The sequence below is a fragment of the Miscanthus floridulus genome, chromosome 6 (genome assembly GCF_019320115.1).
Source record: "Miscanthus floridulus cultivar M001 chromosome 6, ASM1932011v1, whole genome shotgun sequence".
In the NCBI taxonomy this organism is placed as follows: domain Eukaryota; kingdom Viridiplantae; phylum Streptophyta; class Magnoliopsida; order Poales; family Poaceae; genus Miscanthus; species Miscanthus floridulus.
The window spans coordinates 131,900,316-131,914,991 of record NC_089585.1 but is presented as its reverse complement, the minus strand read 5'-3'; the positions used below and the strand labels follow the sequence as shown (position 1 = coordinate 131,914,991).

Here is a 14,676-nt window from a genome sequence, read left to right as displayed (position 1 = left end):
ACCTACATGCAAACCCTAGTCACATAAAGAAAAATTTGAAAAAGAAAAAAAACAAAATCCTAGATCTAGATCTAGATACAGGGTTTCATGACACATGCATCAAACTTCACTAATACTACACTAAAATCAACAAAGATGTACTAACAAAGGGTGCAATCTTACTTCCCTACCTAATTTACCCCTAGTATAGTAAAAATTAGGGTTCAATTTCACTCATAACTAGCTCAAGCTCCATGGAAGAGAGAGAAAACCAAAAATTAAATTACTCACTAACCAACGAATTAAACTTCAAATAAAGAGTTGGAGAAGCATTTTCTTACCTTTTAGAGCCTCTCCACCAAAGGATTTGAGATCAAAACCTCTCCCTTAGTAGAGCAATTTTTAGGAGGAGCCAAAGGCCTCCCAACCTTTTTTTAGAAGAGTATGTCCCGAGGTGAAAGAAGGGGTGGCTGCTATTTATTCGTGCGCCATCAGTAGGAGCGATTGATGATTCAGCCGCCCCTACAAATGGGCACTGCAGGGGCGGCTCGTGATTGAGCCGCCCCTACAGATCAGCCCCAACTGTAGGGACGGCTCAGGTTACTAGCCGCCCCTACAGTGCCATCTATAGGGAGTGGCTGGGCTGCTGAGGCCCGAGGACGCCCACTATAGGAGCGTCTCCAACCCCAGCCGCCCCTACAGTAAAAATGCCCCCGTTCCTACTGTACGAATCTAGCGTAGTGATTTGATCGAATAGATATACTTAGCAACTCTAAGAGACTCTATTTCCAATATAATTGTTAAGAATAGAGATTTTAGTTAGAAAATAATCTTCAACAACTTCTTTAATTAGATATCAAATAGAGTCATTTTTAGATTTCTCGTTAGTCAAAGATAAAGAACGAGACTGACTCTCTAGAGTGCGCACAAAGATATAAAAGAGTTGTTATAGTGTGGAAAGATATAGAAATCGGTTTTTATTTAAATGACTCTCGGAGTTAGAAGAAAAATATGAACATTTTCGAGTTCTGCACAAAATGTGTTAAGTGAACCGGACCGACCAATCTCAGTAAAGTTTTATTCCAAAAGCGTTGCACAAAATGTGTAAAGCACTCTCTACCTAATAATATTAAAGAATAAACGTTTCTTCTAATCCGTTTTTTACTTCCCAAATTGCCATCGCACCCCCCTTATTCCATATGGATATGAGTTAGGAAACTGAATTTCCGTACCCGTGCTAACAGTACAGGGCGCATCGTAAGCAGCTAACTTGACCTGACAATTAGCACATAGAATGTAGACACTGAGGTCGAAACAAGGTAGCAATTACCCTTTAAATGAATCAATTGTACAGATCAGAAAGTTAAGATTAGATTCCAGTCCTGCCTTACATGAATCTGTGACTTCATGAGAATTCGAGTATACACAAAAGGTACCATGTGAGTAACAACAGCATATTAATACCAAAATACCTCGGTAGTTGCTATTGACAGCAAACTGAGGAAATTAAGCGTCTTCAATGTAGGAAACATCAAAAGGTTTCCAAAAAGGCATAAGACTGGAGATGTCTGTTGACATTGTTATTTGAGATGATCAACATATAGTTATGACTAAGAATACCCCTACAAAAGAGTCCAAGCGATTAAAGAAAGCGAAGCTAAGTGCATACAACATATTATTCTCCCTGTGTTATAGCCAACAATAAAAATGAGAATACAGAATAGTCACCATGTTGATGAAGGAAAGAGAGGAAGTGTTACAACAAGGAGCTCCGTAACACACCTTATGCAGCTGCCATCAATTTCTCTGTCTTCCTCTTCAATCGTTCCATAAATTGAGGATTAGCCTTAAGTCTTCCTTTAACATAAGCATTTCTGGCATCCTCAACAAGTTTGTCAGCTTTTATTGCATCTTTTATTAGAGTATAAAGTGTCCTCAAGCAGTCTTTTCTGTTCTCTTCCCGATGTTCAAACCTGCCAAAGCAATCAAATTGCAATGATAAGGCTATCATCCTGGAGATCAAGATTCCTATTTGCTAGAATTGTGTAAGTCTTATTGGGCTAACCCTAGAAGGGTAGCAATGTATATTAGTCATACATGGGCCTCATGGGCCTAATACACTCATACTCTCATACTCCAACACCCCCCCCGCAGTCTGAACTACCGTCGCAGCGGAGTTACAGACTGGACATGAAAAGAAGCACACACACGAGCCCCCCCCACAGACGCAACTAGCCACCAATGATGTTGAGGCTGGAGCGAAACTCGGTGAAGGTCGATGACGGGAGGCCCTTGGTGAAGATGTCGGCAAACTGGGAGGTGGTCGGGACGTGTAGGACCCGAACATCGCCGATGGCAACCCGATCACGGACAAAGTGTAGGTCGATCTCCACATGCTTGGTCCGTTGGTGCTGCACGGGATTGGTGGAGAGGTACACCGCACTGACGTTGTCGCAGTAGACCAGCGTGCTCCGGGAGAGAGGGCTGTGGAGCTCGGCAAGGAGCTGTCGGAGCCAGGAGGCCTCAGCCACGCCGTTAGCGACAGCTCGGTACTCCGCCTCGGCACTGGATCGGGAGACCACCGGCTGGCGCTTGGACGACCAGGACACCAGGTTGCCGCCCAGAAAGACAGCGTAGCCGGAGGTAGAGCGCCGAGTGTCCGGACACCCGGCCCAGTCGGCGTCAGTGTAGACGACGAGCTCGGTGGAGGAAGACCGCTGAAGGAGTAAGCCGTAGTCGACAGTGCCGCGGAGGTAACGGAGGAGGCGCTTGAGCGCAGTGAGGTGAGGCTCTCGGGGATCATGCATGTGAAGGCATATCTGCTGTACTGCATAGGTGATGTCTGGCCTGGTGAAGGTGAGGTACTGAAGGGCACCTGCAAGACTCCGGTAAGCAGTGGGGTCTGCCACGGTGGTGCCCACGGCCTCTGACAGCTTGCCCTGTGTGTCAACTGGAGTAGAGCAGGGCTTGCAGTTAGTCATCCCAGCACGCTCCAGGATATCAAGAGTGTACTGCCGCTGGTGAAGGAGAAGACCGGTGGGGCGAGACTCAACAGTGACCCCGAGGAAGTGGTGGAGCACACCAAGATCCTTCATAGCAAACTCCTGCTGAAGAGAGGCGATGACACGGCTGAGTAAGGACGGGCTGGAGGCTGTGAGGACAATATCATCAACGTAGAGCAGCAGATAGGCAGTCTCAGCTTCATGGTGATAGATAAACAGGGACGTATCCGACTTGGCCTCCACAAACCCGAGTGTCAGCAGGAAAGCAGCAAACCGAGAGTACCACGCCCGGGGGGCCTGCTTGAGGCCGTAGAGAGACTTGTTGAGCCGGCAGACCATGTCCGGACGAGAAGAGTCAACAAACCCCGCTGGCTGGCTGCAGTAGACTGTCTCGGTGAGAGTCCCGTGGAGAAAAGCATTCTTGACGTCCAGCTGATGCACAGGCCAAGAGCGACTGAGAGCCAGGGAGAGCACTGTGCGTACGGTGGCCGGCTTCACCACGGGGCTGAAAGTCTCATCATAATCGACTCCAGGGCGCTGAGTGAAACCCCGAAGAACCCAGCGAGCCTTGTACCTCTCAAGGGTACCATCAGCCCGCCGCTTGTGTGTCCAGATCCACTTGCCGGTGACGACGTTGGATCCGGGTGGACGGGGCACCAGATCCCATGTCTGGTTGACGAGGAGAGCCGCGTACTCCTCTTCCATCGCGCGGCGCCAATGAGGGTCCGACAAGGCGTTGCGAACGGAAGAGGGTACAGGAGAGATCTGCGGGTCGTCGGGCATCGTCGCGAGAGCCCGGTGCCGCAGGGTACCAGCCGCGTGACGCGTCACCATAGGGTGAACATGCCGCGGGTGTCGGTGAAGGAGTTGCGGGTGGTACACCGGCGACGCGACACGGGCAGCCTGAGGCGGCGGCGGCGGTGTAGGGGTCGCCGGCGGAGAAGGAGCCACCGGTGGTGCCGGAGGCAGCGTTGCCGCCGGCACACGGCGCTGGTAGACGTGCACCGGCTGGGCGAAACGCGCAGGAGGTGCGACAGGCGGCGTCCCCGGACCCGCTGCGGACGGAGGGGCAGGGGCAGCTCCGGAGGGCGATGCCTCCGGACCCGGGCAGGGCGCAGGGCCAGGGGCGTCACTGGTGGGCGGCGAGCGGGGGCACGGGCCCGGCGAGGGGCACGGGGAAGCAGTACCTGCAGGAGACAGCGGTAAAAGCGGCTGGACCACCGTGTCAGTGGGAAACAGAGAGAAGGGGTCAGGATCGGGGGTGGGAGATGGTGTGGTGGTGGTGGAGAAGGGGAAGACAGACTCATCAAACACCACGTGGCGAGAGATGAGGACCCGACGGGAGGTGAGGTCAAAGCACCGGTACCCCTTGTGATCCGGGGAGTACCCAAGGAAGACACACAGAGCGGAACGGGGAGCCAGCTTGTGGGGAGCGGTGGCAGTGGTGTTAGGGTAGCACGCACACCCGAAGACACGAAGGTGGTCATACCGAGGAGGGGTACCGAAGAGAGCGTGGTGTGGTGTGGGAGCCGGGCAGGCAGCGGAAGGAAGGCGGTTAAGGAGATAGGTGGAGGTGTGCAGACTCTCGGCCCAGAAGCGAGCAGGAAGCGACGCCTGGAGCAGAATGGTGCGCATGGTGTCGTTCGTGGTGCGAATCATGCGCTCGGCCTTGCCGTTCTGGGAGGAGGTATACGGGCAAGACATGCGCAACTGGACACCGTGAGAGAGGAAGAAGGCACGGGAGGTGCCGTTATCGAACTCACGGCCATTGTCACACTGGACGGCCTTGATGGTAAGGCCGAACTGAGTAGACACCCAGGCGAAAAAGTGGAGAAGAGTGGTGAAGGTATCCGACTTTGCACGCAAGGGGAAAGTCCACGAATAATGCGAGAAATCATCAACCACCACAAGATAGTATTTATACCCAGAAATGCTGATGACAGGAGATGTCCATAGGTCGCAGTGTACAAGATCAAACACATGCGTAGCATGTGAAGAAGAAGAACAAAAAGGGAGACGAACATGACGGCCCAGCTGGCACGCATGACACAAGTGCTCATCGTGAGCCCGAGTACAACCAATGTCGGAACTGCGACTAAGCTGCGTCAGAGCATCACGTCCAGGATGGCCGAGGCGACGGTGCCAAGTGGTGGAAGAAGGAGTGGCGGCGAAGGCAGCTGACAAAGTAGACGGTGACGAAGAGGAAGCAGACGTCGGAAGCCGAAGGGTGTAAAGGGGTCCCGTGCTGTCACATCGGAGAAGAGGACGCCGGGAAGCCAAATCCTTTACAGTAAGACCAGTAGAGTCAAATTCAACAGAACAGGAATTGTCAGCTGTAAAACGACGAATAGAAATAAGGTTGTGAACCATAGAGGGTGCAACAAGAATGTCAGGAAGAAGAAAGGAACCATGAGTGCCGGCGGCACCCACGGACGTGACTGGAATACACGAACCATTCGCGACCATGATGGACGAAGGATGAGAGGGAGAAGGAGGGTGAATAGAGGAGAGTATACCAGGGTCTGGAGTAGTGTGGTAAGTGGCACCCGAGTCGGCAATCCAGTCGGTACCGGCAGGCGGTGTCAGGGCCATGGTGCTGAAGGATCTGGCCAAGGCCGCCGGGTTCCAACCGACAGGCCCGGGCAAGGTGTCGGGAGGTGGCACCCACGAAGATGCGCCGGGAGGTGTAGCCCACGCAGACGGGGAGTAAATCCCCGGAGGAGCTCCAGTGAGCAAGGCCACTGGTGGGCGAGGCTCTCCACCTGGAGCCGGGAAGGGCCACATGGAGATGCGCCCCAACCACGGGTTGTGGAAAGAGGGCCAGGCTGCACCCCGTGGAGTCGCGGGCGACTGGTGGCTCCCTGGAGGAGCCGGTGTGTGGTGGCCCCCGCGGCCCCCACGCCCCCCTCCGCGGCGACGGCGGCCGCCACGGCCCCCCCCACTCCCGCCCGGCCCGGGGGGAGGAGAACCAAGAAGCGACGACGGCGGTGGAGCGAACGAACGCGCCGGAGGAGTAGCGGCCAGGGCAGTCGAGGAAGACGAGGACCCTGGCGCGGAGGTGGACCCTGGCTGGACGCCCTGAGTGAGCTCCTCCATGACAAGGTCGTCACGGACCTGCAGGAAGGAGGGAAAGGGCCTCTGCCGGGTGATCCACGTCCGGAGGTGGGCGTAGCGGTCACTGAGCCCGCGGAGGACATTGAGGACCAGAATACGGTCCTCCACGGGCCAGCCAAGGTCGCCGAGGGAGTCCGCCATGCTCTTCATGCGCCGGCAGAAATCGCCAACTGAGAGGTCACCCTGAACAAAGGTGCGGAAGCTCGCATCGAGACGCAGGGCCCGGGCTTCGGCATTGCCCAGAAACTGGCCCTCGAGCGCAAGCCAAGCCCGGCGAGCGTCAGCAGAGTTGCGGACGAGGTCGTGGAGGTCCAGGGAGATCGTCCCGATGATCCAGGAGAGGACGACGCTGTCAAGGCGCAGCCACGATGGGGTCTGGACCGCGACCGAGGCGTCGACTAGGACGTGGTCGTCGAGGGCGTAGCGGCGGAGGGTGAGGAGAACCAGGTCCCTCCAGCGGGCGTAAGAGGGCGACTCAGGCTCGAGGACGACCGGGACGAGGAGTCGAATGTTCTGGACACCCCCGGCCTGGTAGTGGAGCTGAGCCACGTGCGGGTCGGCCGGGTCGTGCCAGATGACCGTGGTGCGAGACGCGCGGTGACCCGTCGAGCCTGAAGAGGTGGCCGCGGTGTCGTAGGATGTAGGGAGGACGAGGAGCTGCTCCGCCTCAGCGATCTGGCGGGCCAGGGCATCAGCCGCGTCGCGCTCGCGCTCCAAAGCGAGGGCGGCCGCCCGCACCCGGGCCTGGCTGTCCGCAGCAGCAGCCCGTGCAGCCACGAGAGCGGCGGCGAGAGCAGAGTTGGCCCCTGCCGTCTGGAGAGGGGCAGGGGGCGGCAGAGGAGGGGGAGCGGTGGAAGAAGAAAGGCTCCAGTGTCTCCCCCGAGCCCCCAGCCTGGCAGCAGGCGGGGCTGCCTTGCCGCCCGCGCCCGCCCCTGCAGCAGCGGCGGCGGGCGGCAGTGGGCAGGCTGCCCGTGTCCGCGCCCAGCGGCGGCGGGGCCCGCCTGCGCCCGCGCCCGCGGCGGCGTGGCCGCCTGCCGCCCGCGCCAGCAGCTGCTGGGGCCGCCGCGCCCGCGGCCCGCGCCTGTCACCCGCGCCCACGCCCGCAGCGACAGCCGGCGGCGGCCGGGCCATCCGCGTCCGCGGCAAGGGGGCCGGCGCCCGCGCGCTGGGCCCACGACGGGTAGGGAAGGGGAGGGAAAACGTGGAAATAGGTTGGGGAGGGAGGGGGAGGGGAGGGCGGCCAGCCATGGCGGCGGCAAGCCGGCCGGCGGCGCCTGGCGGCTGGTTGGGGAAGGGGAGGGAGGAAAAGCCTAGCTGGATACCATGCCTAGAATTGTGTAAGTCTTATTGGGCTAACCCTAGAAGGGTAGCAATGTATATTAGTCATACATGGGCCTCATGGGCCTAATACACTCATACTCTCATACTCCAACACTATTAGTATGAAGCAGAGCCACAAATAATATAGCACAGTTTTCGAAATGCACAAAAAGACCCAATTCTGACAGTAGCACGTTTTATGAGCTATTTTAGTGATGGATGTCGTACATAATTTCATAATCTTAGGTTTAGTGTGCAAAGAGAGAATTCATCATACCTTTCACTGATTATTGTGAGCTCATCTTTCCCAGAATTATACCTCTTCCCAACAACCTCACGCAACCGACGGAAAGCATGTCGTGAAAGTCCCAGTTCCTTCACAGTTACACTGAGTTTGACTTTTCTGTTTTTGGGATGATATGCATCGCCACTAGGAGCAAACACAATCCGTGATTCCCACCTTAGAACAGGTCCCTCGTCAGGTAGATCATCTAACTCAACTTTCTTACTTCCTGATTCAGTCAGTTCATCAGCGTCAGTTGGCACCTCTGCTTCAATTAGTTCAGTGCACTCGGCAACCATCTTGTCCTCAAATTCTTTGAACAGCTCATATGCCTGCTCAGGTTCCATCTCTCCCCTCTCACACATGTCTCCCAACTCATTAAATTTGGCCTCCACCTTTTGCTTGATCTCATCTGGATGTAACATGTGAAGTGTCAAAAAAGAAATAGAATCACAATACTGCTGTACAGGAAAATGAGAAAACACACCCATAGCTATTATACTCAAACAATTACAAGTAATTACATATCTATATTTCAGGCATGAACAAAATAAAAACAAAACTAGAAATTCACACCTGAATACTCAACATGCACACAAAGACTAGACTGTTTGCGTGGTATCATAGCATCCCTACTGGAAATAAATCAGATAGTATGGTTACAAAAAGATGCCTTACAAGCAGAAATGCCTATTCTATTGACAAGATATGCTTGTTATCACAAGTACAATCTGGACCATTGCCGACTGGCGACTTCTATAATAGCAAGTCCAACGTACTACCCCATCGTGACAGGTTTTATTCTTTGGTCTACACCTAGCTAAAATTTCAAATGCTCTATGTATCGAGCTATATTTTTCAATGATCAGTCTGAACTTTTAAACTACAATTACTATGATCTCCTGATATACATTGTTGATGACATGATTACCCCCTTGATGCATCTTGGATCTACCGCACAAGGGAGAACAGGCAGCTGCCTGTGATCTATGTGCAGAGGGTGGCACATTGTACCATCTGAGAACAACTGAAAGGCAGGATGGAACTGCTTCAGATGCTGACTTGGTTGGGGACCCCAACGTCACATCAACCCACTACTGACACATACAATAACTAAAAGGAGCTTGCATGCCAATTTAGCTGAAATTGAAGAAGCTAAAGAGATGCTAAGCTAACTCATTTGTGTGTTTCACCAAATGGACAGAGAAGAACATGGCAACACTACCCTCTTTGAAGTTACACCACAATTTGTCTCTTGAATATTTTTGTTTGCTGTCAGAATGATAAAATCTTATTTGGTTACTGATGCAAAGTTCAATATATAAAGGCCATCATATGCTAAATTCAACTTATCAGTCAGAAGAGCGAATGAGGTAACAATGAAAATCCTTTGTACGTGTGTTTCTATAGCTTGTTGACAACATTCCTAACACAAGAAAAAAAGGGCGTACCCAGTGCAGAGAGCTCCCACTCTGTGTGGGGTCTGGGGAATGGTGTTAGTGGCAAGCCTTACCCTCGTCTGTGCAATGCGAGACCGCGACTCGAACCCGGGACCTTCCGGTCACAGGCGGTAAGACTACCGCTTGCACCAGGCCCGCCCTTCTCTAACACAAAAGAAACTCTTAAAAAAACATATCACCATTTTCTGTATGTACACTACGATACCCTTATATTACTTATATGAATCAATTATGCAAGATTTCACAACGTAAAGCCAACAGCCCAACACTCTGGTAATTACACTCTTGCCAATATAACCAGTTGCCCACTTATATATAACAAAAGCCACAACTAGATGATCAGCCCAGCATAATTCCTTAAATAAGAAGCTATGAAGCATTCAGTATGGTATAAAGATGACAGGTGTCTATATAATTCATAGATGCACTCCTTGGCCAACTGACAATTGTCTATATAATCAAAGGAAATGCAAACTGATAAGAATTTGAAGCATAGAAGAAGAAAAGAGATTCATTTTAATCACAAAACTACTTGGCCAAAGCAATCCAATGATGACCGTAAAATGTCAAATCCATTACATCCTTTATCTCCAACATCCTAGTCATTAATCTCCAACATCCTAGTCATTAACTTCTCATTATAATTAGAGATTTCATTTCCAAAAGGTTCATAATATTCATAATAATGGGAGCAAGATAGAGAAAGCTTCAACTGAACATACCGGGCAGTAACTTGTCCCAGTAGAGCATGTCCTCGAGGATTCCCTCGCACAGCTTCATGTTAGTAAAGCAGCCCTTGTCTGTGGCCTCCTTCATCCAGGCATCCCACTTGGTGTCATCCATGTTAAACAACTCATTGTTCTTGATCTTCTTCTCAACATATTCCCTCGCATTGTAGAGGTCATTCAGCACCTCGTCGGTATCGTGCATCTCCTCAAAATCAGACTCAAAGTCTCGGTCACGAACTTCAGGGAGTGGCTTACTACTACGCAGCTCCTCAATAAGGTCATCATCAGTCTCACTATGGGCACCCGTGAGATTCCGCTCAAGGACAACCTCAGCGACGGATGGTAACTCTGCCTCTTCATCCACCCCATAGTAAGTCTCCAACCTCTTCTTCAACTCTACAATTAGAGACATCATAAGGACAGACCAACAGGATTCTTATGCATGACACTTTTTAGGTTTCTATGCGATAGCATTGCAAGTAAGGCATTACTCCCTCCATGTCCCTAAATAAAGTCGTTTTGAACATCGGCACAATCTCCGAAAAAACAATTTTGACCACTATTTTTTGCAATAAAATATTTATAGAATATAGCCAATATATACTTTTATAAAACTACATTTCGAGACGAATTTACTTACATCACTTTCATATTTTTAAACTCATCCCAAAAGAATTTATTTGTAGTCAAGTTTAAAATATTTGACTTAAGACAACCACAAAACGACTTTCTGTAGGAACATGGAGGGAGTATGCATTAATGTGGAGCACAGTTTTTCGACACATCATTTGGTCGAACAGGTAACGTGCATGCGGCAGCGCCCATAGAGTGCGCCACGAGAAGTACGAAATACTCGCTGAAAGAGACTTCCTATGAGTGGCTCATTCTGACACTGTCGAGCAGATGATGTGTGAGGGGTGGCGTGGACACTTCGAGATCTACAGCAAAGAGGCTATGAGCCTGTTCGCTGGTTGGGGCTGGTGCTGGTTTGGGCTGGCTGGTGCTGGTTTTTTGTGAAAGGAAAACACTGTTGGCTGGCTGGTTTAGGCTGGCTAAAACCAACAAGCGAACAGGCTGCATGTCCGAGTCCAGATGAAATGAGCCCCTATTTTTTGATTTGGGTGCCCACTCCCATTTTTTTTTGCCCAAATTTATGCTTCCACTCCAGCAATAGCACCCAAACGAAGGCCCCAAATTCCTTCCGATAGACACTGACACATGGGCCCCGCCTGTCAGTGGATCTCTCCTTCCCTCTTTCTCTTCTTTTTTTTCTTCGTGTTCTGTGGAGGTGTCGGCTAGGGAGGGAACTGGCCATGGTAGGCCACACAACGGATCCCCACCTGTCGCCGAGCTAGTCATCCCTATCCTCCATGGATCTGGATATCATAGCTCGGGCTCATGCCGGCGGGGAGGGAGATTCACCGAAGATGGAGGAGTAGCCAGAGCTCGGGCGCGTGCGGGCAGCGAGGGAGATTTGTCAGAGAAAGAGGAGCCACCCGATCTCTAGAGCGTGCAGGGAAGGAGATCTGTCAGGACCAAGGAGCTCGTCGGGAGGGAGATCTGCCAGCACGGAGGAGTCACCCGAGCTCGTGTGGGGAGGGAGATCCGCTGGGGAAATGAGTTGCTCGAGCTCACCAGCACTGGGGCTTCAGGCGTGGACCTCGTCCTAGGCATCATCGGGTGGCCTGGTCCTTGCAGAAATCCTAGCGGGCGCGTGCAGGCGAAGAACGGCGACGCAAGTGGGGGAAGGGCCGAGCGCGCCAGGGAAAACAGAGGCGTGTGAGTGAAACAGAACACCAACGGTGATTTGGGGGCTTGGCCTACAGCCCTTTGAAGTTGCGTACGCGGTGTTGCTTCGCCGATTGGACGAGGATGTGACAAAGAGAGTACTTGTGTTCGAGGGCAGGGGAGGAGGCGGCAGCTAGGGGGCAGGAGGCGAGGCGACATTGGAAAGGAGGCGGTGGATAAGGAGGAAGGGGAGCTTGGTGGGGGGTTTGCGAGACAGGGGAGCGAGGAGGCTCTGGTCATGGGGGTGTAGGTGGGCGAGCAGCAGCCTCATCGCGCCGGCGGCTAGGAGGAGGAAGACGACGACGGAGAGTGGAAGATTGTAGTTGGCGTGAATTCTAGAGGAAAGGCTTTAGGTGACGTTTGGATGGGTCGGGATGGGGATTGGGATTGGAATTGGGATTGGGAGTGGGACAAGATAAGGAGATATTGTATCCTAGCCATCTATTTTTTTACACCTTATTTAATCCTAGTTATTTATTCGTTTTCATATTCTTATCTGACCACCTGTATCCCAATATCCAAACGGGCCTGGTTTTTGGTTGGGCCTAGCTGACGGTTGGAGGTAAAAACCGATTGTTTGATACAACTTATAAGCTATTTACATGGTCAAAATAAATCGAAATAATCAAATAGCATGTTTCTTAGTAGTTTATTCTAGTTGTGCTTATTTCTATAACCTCATTTGTACCAAAAAGTAAAACCTAGATGAGAGTATCAGACATACTTAGAGCCTATTTGTCGGGTTCATAAACCCGGGGTCTTTAATGGGCCCGTTTTCCAATAAAAGCTCGGCCCAGCAGATGACATTACAAACAACGCGCAACTCATTGGCCGGCCTAGATACCTAACGACAGGTCGGAAAAGCGATTCAAGTCTTCGACCGGAAGACCTAGCCAAGGAGGGGACGATGCTCGCTTCTGACTCCGACCGAAAGGCCTGGCCAAGGAGGGGACGACGCTTGCTTTCGACTCCGACCCGCCTTCCGACCGAAAGGTCTGGCCAAGGAGGGGACGATGCTCGCTTCTGACTCCGACCCACGCCTCTGACCAGAAGGCCTGGCCGAGGAGGGGACGACGCTCGCTTCCGACTCCGATCCGCCTTCCGACCGGAAGGCCTAGCCAAGGAGGAGACGACGCTCACTTCCGAAACCACCGCCATTCAATAGGCGGAGAGCTCCACGTCGTGACACCGGCGCGTGGCCTCTTTCCCTACCGGGGGAATGGGGGCGCGCCAGTCGAATCGCTCCATCCGCTCACCACTACAGTCGCCGGCGCATGGAATAGGAGGCCGCTGTTGCACCACGGCCTGACCCAACGCCTGCTCCACATCGACCACCTATGCGCGAACGCCTCGGGTCGAACCGAGACGCTCGCAGCGTCATCAACAATCGACGTCAAGCCCGGCATGATGATGACGTCCATCGAGGGGTGGTGAGAGCAGGCGGCACGGGCCTCGGCCAGACCATTCGAGGGGAGCGGGGAAACACACCCCAGGCATGGTCGCCAACCAGACGATCGGAGTCCCAGCTCGGACGGCCCGGGACCATGGGCCTTTGGCCATCGCATCTAGAAAGCGTCATTCCCACAGCGCTTCTGACCACCTACCAACATCGTCAAATACACTAGGGAACGAATCCCAATATATGGCTCAAAGACTTCCAGCTCGCCTACCGAGCCGGAGGAGTGGATGATGACCACTTCATCATTCAATACCTCCCCATCTGCATGGGGGAGCATGTTCGAGCATGGCTCGAATTCCTCCCACCTAAAAGCATCCACGACTGGTCGGATCTCAAGAGGATCTTCATCAGGAATTTCCAGGGGACGTATGTCCGCCCTAGGAATTCCTGGGACCTCAAGGGCTGCTAGCAGGAGCCCAACGAGCCCCTGCGGGATTACATCCGTAGGTTCTCAAAATGATGCAACTCCCTTCCTGATGTCGTTGACGTAGACATCATCAGCGTGTTCCTCTCTGGGACAACCTGTGAGTCTTTGATCCACAAGCTCGATTGTCTGAAGCCCCGTACCACCCACGACCTGCTCGACATCGCCATGAACCACGTCTCCGGCGAGGAGGCGATCATAGCGGTCTTTATTGGAGGCTAGGACAAGGGCAAGGCCAAGCACGAGGACCAAGACGAGGGCCCCTCCACACAAAGGGGCAAAAAGAACAAGAGGGGTCAGCGTCGACCGGCCAACTCCGCTTTGGTCGCCGCGGTCGATCACGAGGGCAAGCAGCCCCAGTAGGGCCAGCCCGACCACTGTGACAAGCTCATGGAGAGTCCCTGCACCAACCATGCCTACCTCGTCAAGCACCTCTACATGGACTACGAACTCCTTAAGCGCTTTCTGCGACAGGCAGGCGGACCGAAAGAAGGAAAGGGCAAAGAGGCAGCGGCCAAGAAAGAAGGCATGGCGGGCAAGGATGGGGACAACTTTCCCGATCCCGAGGAATGCCTCATGATCTTTGAGGGATCCGATGTCGCCTACTCCAAGCGCCAGCACAAAGTGCGCTACAGAGAGACATGCGTCGCCGAAACAGCCATCCCCTCTTTCCTTAGCTGGTTAGAATCTCTGATCACTTTTGATTAGAGGGACCATCCTTCCCACGTTGCCAGACCGAGTCGCTACCCGCTCATTGTCAACCCCATTGTCTGCAAGAAGTGCCTCACTAAGGTGCTGATGGATGGAGGCAGCGGCCTCAACATCCTCTACGTCGACACCCTCGACGCCATGCGCATCCCTTGGTCGGAGCTCCACCCAATGAGCTCTCCCTTCCACGACGTGATCCTGGGAACCACTACAAGGTTCTACCTCTAATGCCACACCACATGATTGCAACACCACTAATTTGGTTGCCATAGGTGGGTCGTATTGCAACCTTTTCACAAAATGGTTGTAATATGTGCCTATAACGCAACGGACTAAATTTGTTGCAATATGTGTAGTTTGTCGTTGCAACAGGCTTGTGCTACTGCAACCATTTAAGAATTGTGTTGCAAT

General features: G+C 52.7%; 1 protein-coding gene across 3 annotated transcripts; it reads right to left on the bottom strand.

Annotated features, from left to right (window-relative positions):
• Positions 1-1,371: 1,371 nt before the first annotated feature.
• On the bottom strand, positions 1,372-12,104 carry LOC136459657 (uncharacterized). 3 transcript variants are annotated; one of them, XM_066459498.1, is made up of 4 exons: positions 9,881-12,104; positions 7,693-8,110; positions 1,762-1,952; positions 1,372-1,601 (listed from the first exon to the last, which is right to left on the bottom strand). In XM_066459498.1, exons 1-3 carry the CDS (start codon positions 10,299-10,301, stop codon positions 1,763-1,765), a joined length of 1,029 nt encoding a protein of 342 aa, XP_066315595.1. In that variant the 5' UTR covers positions 10,302-12,104; the 3' UTR covers positions 1,372-1,601; position 1,762. The 3 variants fall into 3 exon arrangements, with proteins under 3 accessions (XP_066315595.1, XP_066315596.1, XP_066315594.1); XM_066459499.1 differs by having other exon boundaries at positions 1,372-1,952; positions 9,881-10,282; positions 11,522-12,104; XM_066459497.1 differs by having other exon boundaries at positions 1,372-1,952.
• Positions 12,105-14,676: the final 2,572 nt, after the last annotated feature.

What these genes read in the sequence shown, in the direction of transcription:
- LOC136459657 (XM_066459497.1), bottom strand. Translation starts at nt 10,301, where the DNA reads ATGATGTCTCTAATTGTAGAGTTGAAGAAGAGGTTGGAGACTTACTAT. An exon ending in CTGGGACAAGTTACTGCCCG is followed by an intron (nt 8,111 to 9,880) that starts GTATGTTCAGTT and finishes TGTTACATCCAG; the next exon opens with ATGAGATCAAGCAAAAGGTG. An exon ending in CTCACAATAATCAGTGAAAG is followed by an intron (nt 1,953 to 7,692) that starts GTATGATGAATT and finishes TTGCTTTGGCAG; the next exon opens with GTTTGAACATCGGGAAGAGA.